This window comes from Nicotiana tabacum, chromosome 22 (assembly GCF_000715075.1).
Source record: "Nicotiana tabacum cultivar K326 chromosome 22, ASM71507v2, whole genome shotgun sequence".
NCBI lineage: Eukaryota > Viridiplantae > Streptophyta > Magnoliopsida > Solanales > Solanaceae > Nicotiana > Nicotiana tabacum.
In genome coordinates this window covers 37,199,301-37,210,190 of record NC_134101.1, presented here as the reverse complement: position 1 = coordinate 37,210,190, position 10,890 = coordinate 37,199,301, and the positions used below count along the sequence as shown (strand labels likewise).

The 10,890-nt window shown below is 34.3% G+C and overlaps 1 protein-coding gene across 1 annotated transcript; it reads right to left on the bottom strand.

Moving 5' to 3' along the window:
* Window positions 1-1,017: 1,017 nt before the first annotated feature.
* On the bottom strand, window positions 1,018-3,448 carry LOC107769162 (transcription factor bHLH87). The gene is made up of 4 exons (XM_016588338.2): window positions 3,310-3,448; window positions 2,986-3,142; window positions 2,102-2,886; window positions 1,018-1,733 (listed from the first exon to the last, which is right to left on the bottom strand). The coding sequence occupies exons 3-4, from the start codon at window positions 2,850-2,852 to the stop codon at window positions 1,183-1,185; spliced, it is 1,302 nt and encodes a 433-aa protein (XP_016443824.1). The 5' UTR covers window positions 2,853-2,886; window positions 2,986-3,142; window positions 3,310-3,448; the 3' UTR covers window positions 1,018-1,182.
* Between the last annotated feature and the right edge of the window lie 7,442 nt (window positions 3,449-10,890).

Genomic DNA, 10,890 nt, shown 5'->3' with positions numbered 1-10,890 from the left:
TGCTTGTAATATGGTTAACTCTTCCTTACCAATTTGTAAAGCTATAACTAGAGGCTGCAATCATAAGTTCATGACAAGGCTCAAAGATTTTTTGGCGATAAAGATAGGCTTTGATAAAAGTATAGTTATATCATAATGGTATAATGATATGATGACTGATGAGTAACGGTATTAAGAATCTAGATATGCATGGCTTTTCCTTTTTAATTGCACTATAAAAGCTTGATTCTTAGTAATGGCAAGATACCAAAACATCAGTTCATTTTGTGGATGGCTCACCTGTTCTTTGAATGCAGCTACTCCAAGACTATATGGCAGAAACTACTTCAATGGACGGGAATGCAAAGGCAAGTGAGATCATGGAATGAGGAACTAGTTTGGCTGGCAAACATAACAAGAAGCAAGCATCCAATAGCAGTCATCCTTGCCTTCATATTTGCTGCCACAGTCTACCATGTTTGGATGGAAAGAAATAGTAGAAGATTTCAACAACTGAAGAGAACAAGTATAGACAGACCGAAAAAAATAGCCCTACAATTGCATATTGTTGGGCAAAGGTACTCCAAATGGCAGAATGAACTAGATAGATTAAGAGGCTATCCAGACTAGGAACAACCAGATATCCTTGCCTCTACAACTGATACCCTTCCTAGATGGTGAGCAGCTACAGAGCTTGAAAGTGGTGTTGGCTAGTATAGTGAGAGTTCCAGAGTTATTTTTGTATGATCCTGTCTCTACAGTTCAACAAGCAAGTGTGCTTGTAAATAATTATACTTGGTTGAATAAAATTTTCAATTTAACCGGAAAAAAAATGCACTGGCTAAATTGTTTTTCCCTTCTTTTTTTTTTTTTTAAATTTATAAATTTATATAATGCTACTCTCTCTCTTTCATTTCATGTAACAGTTTGACTGAGTAAAGTTTAAGATATAAATTTGACTTACATAATAAATTAGTACAATGGATGAGAATATCAAATACTAGTCGAAAAGAGAGTAAACAACACATAAAAGTTAAAGTGGAAATGGAATTAATAAATTTAAATTCTTGAATGTTAGTATAAAAATAAACTTAATGGTGCCAAAAATTTGGAGTGTCCACATTGAAGGTACTAATTACACAAGCACTTATTACCCTCTCATTCCTATCCTCTTCCCATCAACTATAGGGACGCTGAACTGGATTAGCTAATTGTAGGAGGAAAATGGGGTTGCATGGGAAATGGATAGTTGAATGGTATTGAAGATAAAGAACTAATGTTAGTCATAATTAATGGATTTATTTTATGGCCAAAAACTTCCATCGCTTTAATTTGTGACCTCAAGAACTTGAGATAATTAGCAGCCTCGTCAAGCATAGATGCAGTGTCCATTTTGCTTCCTCCTGGTACCATCTTCTGCAATATTTTTATTTTTTCGCTTATCTTTTCCCTCCTTTGCCTCGCCGCAACTGTCTGTGGATCTGTTGATATTCTTACGTTCTTCCTCTTGGGCTTTTCCGCTTCTACTTCCTCGCCAAAGCTCACTGGCCTGAATGCCGCTGCACAATAAAACATTTCCTTCATTTGCGCCATTGCTTCTGAATCGGGTTCATGATCTGACGAAGATGCCGACGAACTAGATTGCTGGAAATTGATGTTTGCTGAACTTGGAAGCTTATTTTCTGATCTGGGTTTCTTGGACTTGGGTTGGTTTTCCGAAATGAGCTGGAAACCAGAGTCTCTGGTTGAGGAATCTGCTTTGACATAATATAATCAATTAAGTAATTAATTAATAGTGTGTTCTATCTAACAAAAGTTTCTAAATGAGATAGTTAAGAGACTTCAACATGACATCAAAGGTGTACATGTAGGTTTGACACATGAAAAATAATTAAGCCCATGGTAATTCCTCCGTTCCATATTAAGTGGCAGGATTCAGAGTACAAAGCAAACTACTTATGTGTGTATTCAGACAACAATATAAGATTCACATATTTATGAAAATTAGTGGTCTCCCCCAAAATAGTACTAGTAATATATAGTGGGACAGAGGAATGAATAAATTAAGTTATTATTAAAAGTGTGGTGTAAGTAGATTTAAGCCCACATTAAGTATTCTCACCTGGTTGGAGCAGAGCGCGATTGTATCTTCTCTTGGATCTTACTGGATTGTTGTGTTGATCGGTCTCATTAACAGGGCACTCAATATTGTTGCTGTCATTGACATCTATGGGTTTCGAGTTAAAAGCGTCAATTGCAGATTCTCCGGATGAAACTGCAAAATTGTCATTGTTGGTATTCCACAAGCTTTTGGAATCATCAGAGAAAATCATGGAAATTCCATCATCTTCGACCGATGTGTCCGTGTAATTGGTTGTATTGGTTGCAGAAAGCAAGCAACCAGGGGACCTGCTCTTTGACAGTAGGCCATTATTAGCCATTATGCCACAAACTGCCAATTGATTATTATCGAAGTAAGGCATAATATTGTTCTGTGGAAGAAAAGAAGAAGGGCCCATTTTAGTACAATCCCTGCTCGGACCTGTTCCTGATTTAGCAGCGACAGAATCCGCAGCCAATCTTGCGGCAGCTTCTTGGCGCTGGTGGATCTTCCAACTAGAAAGGACGTGTATTGGATCAAATGCAGCTCCAAATTCCTGAAGAACCATGGCCGACGACGTGCTTGAATTGCCAATATCATGACATTGCTGCTGAATTGGATTGATCAAAGCATTAGCTTTGCTACTAACCGGGGCAAAAAGGTATGAATTAGACATCATTAAGCTGTTCTTGACCATCTGTTGTTGCTGATTTTTCCGTGAATAAGACGCGCTTCTGATGATTGGCGTCGCATCCCAATCAAGAGTATCCATTGATACTTTTATAGCAGTATATATAGACTAATACCTGAGGGAAAATTTCAGACCTAATAAGCTTTTGCTGGCATTACGTTAATAAGATTTCTATTTATTTGCTAAATTGGCAAAAGTCATCAAAGACACTTACCAATTAAGTTAGCCGACAGAATGTGTACGGTAGACGGTAGACCTACAAAATGGAAGAACTTTTGAAAGGAGCTCAGCGGCTGTAGCTCTGTAGTTAAATTCAGAGGTTTCTGCCCCGACCTTGAATTGGCTTTAACAACTATTTAGATTCATATCATCTGCGACAGTATACAAAAATAGACATTGCTCACGTCAGTTTTAGCAACTAAAATTGTCTACTTGTATTAAAACTCAGTAGATAACGCCATCAGAATCTCAAAACTGCTCAGAAGCTTGTACAAATGAAGACAAACAGAGCAAAAATGAAGCAGAAATTCGCATTTACCATGTAACAGAATTGCAAGTTTGTTGTGAAATGAGTTTGTTCTAACTCTTAAGCTGCAATTTAATTTGCAATATGTTGGTTGGAAGACGTGCTTATATAGAAACTGCATTAGGAAGTAAATTAGGTATACAGATTAAATAAATACAGAAAACACTTAATAGTAGTACTTGGACAAATTAATTAAATATATGAACTTTCAAGCATTTGACGGGAGAAGTTTGTTCTTTTTCGGAAAAGATAATGGTTTTGTCAGTTTGGTGGGGCTGTAATAAGGTCATTTTGCAGCTGGTGAGCAGTCGTGACAATATGTTTAAACGAAATCAGTTAACCAACTATATTATTCGCCAAAAAAAAAATGGGTTGGATAATGCACTTTTTAAAAACAGGTCAAATATGGATAAAAATCATATTATCCATTAAAAAAATGGACAATCAATGGATAATTAATAAATTTAACTTTTATATTTGTAAAACCGTAAATTGGGGGTTACTCAAGTTTGGGAGACTAGAAATTCTTTCAAAAGTGATCATATTCAAGAAGTCATTGATAATATGGTTACCCATATTATCTACCGGTTAACTCATTTTTTATCCGTATTAAATACGAATCGAATCGGATAATTATCCGTTTTTTATTATCAGTTTTCGACCCATCTTATATCCGATCCGATTAGACCCGACCGTTTGCCATCCCTAATAGGGAGCATGAGATTCCAGCGGGGTCAAAGCTTAAGTGGGCGGAGGAAGGGGTAACCCCCTTACCCAACCCTTTAGTTTGCTTTCGCCACCAGACAACCATGCATTTTGAGTGTTACACTTTGTTTATTTTACATATTTGATTAATGTTTCTTATTTTCTTACTATTAAGTGTATATATATATAGTGCGTATATTTTAGGAACTCGGGAAAGTCTGACTACCTCCTTTTAGTGCTGCTCAGTTTTTATACCTTATGGCTTATGCTGCTCCATGCGTGCTGTAAAGTTCAGAAACCACAGTCCACACTGATTTTTAAGCAACTTTAGGATTAGTCATTTTCCCTTTTTCCTGAAAGACTTCCTTTTAATCATGGAGTGACATTTTTTCGGTACTGTGAATTTTAACCCTTTTCCTTAATTACATGGTGAAAGTGACAAAGGTCAGCAGGGTCAATCATTACTCTTTTATTGCTTCGACTGAGGAAAACTAATTTTTCTACTCCCTTCTCTTTGTTGCAGTTTGCAACAAGTAAAAGAAATTTAGGACAATAGGACATTGTAGGAACCCACAAATTAAAGACGATAAAGTTGTAACAACGAATTATGGGCTTAAACGAGAATATCTTGTAGGATTTGCCCAAATTTATTATTTTCTTTAAAAAATATTTGTGTGTCATGAAGTAGGACCAAGTTGCGGATTTTAACTTTTGCACATCTTATCGATTATTCCACTATTCTTCCCTCTCTTTTATTTTTTTTATTTTTTTTGGGGTTTCTTTGTTATTCTTTTATATTAGAAAGAGAGAAGAGAGTGCAAAGGTTAACAGATTATTTTGGATTGGCTTAAAATAAGTGGTTTTTAAGTTAAGTGCTTAAAAACACTTTATAAGTGGTAGAACTTGTTTTATAAATAAGCAGTTACGTGTTTGGATAAAAGTGCTGAAACTGAAAAAAAGATGATGAAGTATTTGGTAAAGAAGTGCTCGTAAGCACTTTTTCTTGTTAAAATGACTGAAATATCCTTAAAGTTGTTAACATTTTTGTCTTGTGTGTTTGCTATTTTTTGCTGGGTTGGTAAATGGGAAGACAAATGAGCTATTGAGCCAATTATTTGTAAAAAGTTTCCTCTTTCTCATTCCAATAAATCGACCTTTTCTTTAAACTAATAAACTGACTACCCAAAAATAAAAAATTTAAAAATAGATCGCAACTAATTCATCTGCCCTTTAATTTTTTTCCCCATTTAGATTGATAAAAGTTGTTCGAATATGTAAAAGTGTTTTACTGAAAAATATGAGGGGTGCATAAAGAAAGAAATGAAAGGAAAAGAAAAGGAGGAAAAAATAATGAACGAAAGTGTAAAGAAAGAAATGAAAGGAAAAGAGAGAAAAGTTATGGAAGAAGACAAAGAAGAAAGCAGAGGCTGCTGCAACAAGAATGGAGAAAAGAAAAAGATAGTATCTTGTAGGGTTTTCTACTGAGGGGTAGTTTCGGAATTAAAAAAAATATAAGGGATAAGAATATAATATACTTGGTCAAAGCAATATGGCTTTTAAGCCAATTTCAAAAAAATTAAATTTTCCAACTTATTGGTTTTGGTTTTTTTTTAAACAGATTTTAACTTTTTTAAGCTCTTTTTTTGGTTGTGATATACTTTCACAAATTAAAAATTACTTAAAAGCTGGTTTGATCACCTTTTAAGCCCATCCAAACAGGCTCCTAATTTCTGTATCCACTCTGCATGCACCCCATCATTACAGCTCAGAGAATGGATTTTCCATAGCAATTTGCTAGTAATTATTTTTTATCTCTCACCTTACAAAGTCATACAACTAAAAACATACTGATTTTTCCTACTTGTATGTGTCAGCGTCCATTGTTTTCTTCATCTTATAATACAATTTCAATCAATACTTGTTCTAGTGGCGAGCACCCTCCACTTCCAACTAAAAGGTCGTGAGTTCGAGTCACCCCAAGAGCAAGGTGGAGAGTTCTTGGAGGGAGGGAGCCGAGGGTCTATCGGAAACAGCTTCTCTACTTTAGGGTAGGAGTAAGGTCTGCGTACAAACTATCCTTTTCAGACCCCATTAGTAAAATTATACTGGATTGTTATTATTGTTGTTGTTGTATAATATAATTTCATTTTTTTAAAGGTTGTGAGAACATAATCATTTGACGGCAATCAGGTAACAATAATATGGTTCTTTCTTTCCTCCATATATCGCAGGAGATCTCGCAAACTAAAGGGAAGTCTAGCTAAGATAATGGCCACTTGAGCATCCTATAGTGGGATAATGTTTGGTGTGTGTGAGAGAGAGAAGATGAATAAAACAATAAAACAGAAATGGGATACGCACGTAATTACAAGAATTCAAAAAAGGAGAAAAGAAAAGAATTAAAAGAAAAGAAAAAAACGATGAATGTGGAATAAAAGTTAGTTGAAGGAGTTTTTCTATTCTTTTTTAATTATATATTTTAACATCTTCTACTTAAATTAAATGTATGTCCAAGGCTTCTGTCATTTCTCCGCGGGGGCCATCCATGCCCCGATAAAGTTTATTTTGCGATGCGCCGATGCCATCCAAACAGTAGCTGGATTTTCCTACGAGTAGAAGACAACTCCAATAAACCACAAAAAATATAAAATAAAAAAATAATAATAATAATCATAATAAGAAATTTCTAATAATAAATGAAAAAAAGAAAGATAACCTCTAAGCTGACAAGAGAATTTTCAACTTTTACTATTTGGTTACTAATAAATATTAACACGTTATATAGATCAGAGAAAACTATTAACGTTACAAAGTACGTAGGGATTTAGCATGTTTTACTCCCTCTGCCCAATTAGATGTTCATAGTTCTTATTTGAAAGAAATGCATTTCAAAATCAAAGGTTAAATAGGATTTTTTATTTATCATTAAAATGTATTTGTATTTCTTATTCTTTAGTTTTAGTTACTAGCTCAGTCCGCTCTTACATGTGACCAGTTCATGACTTCCGACAATCTTAAAAATTTGAGAAAAGGAATATGTTGCAAATTAAGGACCACGACGCACTATTATTTCTTTTGTCTTTTCTTTCTTTAGCAAGAAAAGTGAAATGTAAATATTTGCATGGAAACTATGACACAGTCAGGGCAATATGCCAAATATTTTTTGTAATAATTACATTTTGATCTGTCTTTCGAAAATAATCTCTCTATCTTCATTATGTAGAGATAAAATTTGTGTACATTAACACTCCCTATGATTCACTTGTGGAATTTCGGTGGGCCTGTTGTAATTACACTTTGATCTATATTAAGAATCACTTTTGCTTTTGGAGGAGAAGCAAATCATTCTGTTTTAGAAAATATAATAATCATGAAAAGTGAATTTGAAGTGACAGCTTATTAGTCAATGAGATGCTACCTTTGCACTCAATTTTGATAGATTAAACCAAAGGAGATAAAGGCAACGGTAAGGTACGCTTACGTACTATCCTAGATTTTAATGAAATTATACTGAATTTATTGTTGACTATGTTGTTTATGAAAGTACAAGAGAAAGGGTGAATTGTTGATTTTTCCTTTTGTATTCTAAATAGTTGACTAATTTACCAATTAGACGACTGAAGGTAAGAACGGAATATAAGTAAAGCAGAAATAAAATGCAGGAATTAAAGGCACCAGAATTTTTATACTGATTCGGATTCAATGTGAATCATACGTCCAGTCCCCTTGGGTTACAAGGGTGCTCTCTTTCAGTATTTGAAGTTTCTCGATTACATGAGAGTTGATCTAGCTTTACACCAACAACTTAGTCAATATGTCACTTCTCTTTTTGATACAATGTCTCACCAGTGTTTATTTCTTTTTCTTCTCTCACTAATTACACAACAGATCTAAAGAGAACTACAATGCTTGTTTGTAATAGAACAAAAAGAGTAATAGTGGTTCGTTCAAAGTATGTCCGCTTCAAGACTGGTACAGATATATATATACTTCGTGAGGTCTTCTTGACTCTTGATTTATGTGAATCTTGAGAGATTATAGTCCCAAGGGAGTTGATCCTTGAAAGGAATCGTAGAGTGATTATTCTTTCCAAGAATAAGGTGGAGCTTCCGTTGATTTGCCTTGACTTGTGATCTTGATCAACTTTTCCTCCGCCAAGCAAATCTTTCTGTTATTTGAGCAATTAAAATTAGATCCCTTGATTCCGGGCTTTAATAGTCTTCCTTTGATGGAGGAATCTCTAGTGCATAGATTTGCGGTCTTGTTTTCTTTTAGTTTGGAACCTTTCTATAATATCTTCCGTCAATCTGCTATCAAATCCTTGATTGATTCTAGCATCTGCAACGTCCTCCTTTGATATTCTAATCTGGGAGAACTAAAAGACTGACCCATTCGGTGACTTTCGCGGTCGCCCTCACTAAACCAACTTGAATCTGAACTACGAATTCCGCGATAAAAGAGCTCTGTTTCCAAACAGATTTGTCCATCAGTAATGGGGATCACATTGGTCCTTCAAGAGGGGAATTCACATAAAAGTGGGCTTTTGTTTTTGCTTCCTCGAACGGGTGGAGAAAGATGTGCCACAGAAGTCATGGGTGATCATTGGTCTTTCAGATTTCCGCTACTTCTTCCTTTTTCGTCTCTAATCTTTGATAGTTTTCCTTTCCTTTGCTTCTGGAGTGTTTCTTCAATCATTATTGCTTCAATCATTATCCTTCCTTACTTGAATGATAGAGCTTTTTGAGTCATTTGTTTTATCTCTCGTGATTCTGCACATAGTAATATATTATTTTTTATCATTGAAACTTATATTTAACAGCTTAAACCTAAAGATCTCTGCTACAAATCTTGCAAAATATAGTAAGGTTATTTGTCAGCAAGTATGTCAGTGTTGCTGATTTCTAATAATTTATATTATGTTATGCTCCATCACATAAATACTATGTTATACAAATAGCCGGCCAGTATGTCAATGTTGCTGATTTCTAATTACTTATATTATGTTGTGTTCCATTACGTAAATATTATTGTTATACAAATAGCCGATCAGATTTACTGTATACTTTTTCTAGTCATTATACATAAATTATATATAATTATACATATATATTATATATTTATCGATTATTTTTTATTTAATGGTTAGATGGGCGGCTATTTGAGTTAATTATTCAAGTTTTTAAGTGCTAGGTAATTTTGTAAGGGAATTCTCAACTTTGGTAATTTCTTCTAGGCCGATTACAGAGTGGCCCTACTTATGCCTGAGCAATGAAGTACATGTCGGCCCACTGAAAGAAGTAGTCCATCGCATGCTCCCTTTATTCTTTCTAATGTCAAAATCAACAGTAAATGCTCCGTTAATTCTTAGATTTGTCTGCTTTAATGATAGTATTCACTTTCTCATTAGTGGGTCCCAAAACTGCCAAGCCCTTTGCTATTATTGCCACCCACACGTGAACTAAGCGCCTAGTATACACGTGGACGATTCTAAATGGTAGATCACACAATTAGATAGCCTTGTACCACATGGGAAATCAATCAGAGCTGGTGATTTGGACCATCTCTGCTGCCACGCAGTCAAATACTAACGAACGTGAGTATTACTTATTTGTTTTGTTTTTGTTTTTCTAAAGCAGAGTAGTGTTACTTGTTCAATATACTCAGAATTCTCTTAAATAAACAAATATATATTGTATTTTTATAAACGGAATCTGAGAAGAGTAGTGTGTATGTAGACTTTATCTCTACCTTAAGAAAACTTAAATTCTAATATAGAGACAGAGTAATTGGTTTTTAAGGCACGGAGTAATTATTAATTAAGGATCTTATTAAGATACAAAATATATATTTTTAGTGGATAGGTTAATATAAATTTTTGATTCGTGACACTATGATGTAAATTGTCATTATCTTAATATTAAATTATATTGTAATCTAAGTCTCTTTAACTCGTTATACTTAATTCCCGGCAGATCCAAAATTATTATATTCTTGAATAAAATATATTAATAGTATACATATAATAAAACTGGTAAAGAGAATGTCACAATCTTTTGAAATCGACAAATTTGTGTACAAATATGGCATGTGCTAATGTTTTGTGCCATATCTTACATTTCGTTTTCCAAGTAGACAATGGAGTTTTAGTAACTATTATGCAGCTGGTCTATTTGTCTTTTTACCACTAGAACAACCCTCGGAAAAAGATTCTTCCCTCACAATTCTTGTTTGAAACTTGTTAGTATTTCTTATGTCTTGAAAAATAGAATTACTTTCTTTACTCTATGAAAGCAGGAACTAATTCTTTCTGCAGTTTGGAAATCTATCACAGCAAGGTGGATTAACTATTTTATATATAATTAATATAAAATATATATTTTGTCTGCTATTATTTTTTGGAGCAATTAAAGATATATATATTTCTCTTAATATATTCTATAGTTAAGAAAATATCAAGCTGGACTTTACTAATCAGATGCATGCAATGGCCCATAAGATATCGCCAACTCTTTGGAGCTCTCTCTATCTCTTCCTCCCATTAATATAAAGTCACCACAAGAATTATAAGGCAATTGAATTCAAGGGGGTTCGTTGATTGTAGAAGCATTTCCTGTACATGCATTGTATTAAGGCAACTCTGTCATTTTCAGTGGTCTTACCATATGGTCGCTTTGGGTAGTGGGTTGATATTGTTCAGTCACTTTCCCAACATTTTCTAGATGGATCTAACCTAATTAGAACAGCTTGTTCTCTAGTCCATTAGTTCACTTCTAGTAGTACCAGTATTCCTAAAATTCCCCAAGCTTGGCCCCTCCTTGGCAGTGTGAGTGGCCCCCACCAGCTGCATGAGTCACTCCCAGTCATGTTCGGAACCAAAATAATGCATTT

Excerpts from the sequence above, each read along its gene's own strand:
- LOC107769162 (XM_016588338.2), bottom strand. The coding sequence starts at position 2,852 with ATGGATACTCTTGATTGGGATGCGACGCCAATCATCAGAAGCGCGTCT. Across the intron at positions 1,734-2,101 it reads TCGCGCTCTGCTCCAACCAG|ATTCCTCAACCAGAGACTCT; the intron begins GTGAGAATACTT and ends ATGTCAAAGCAG.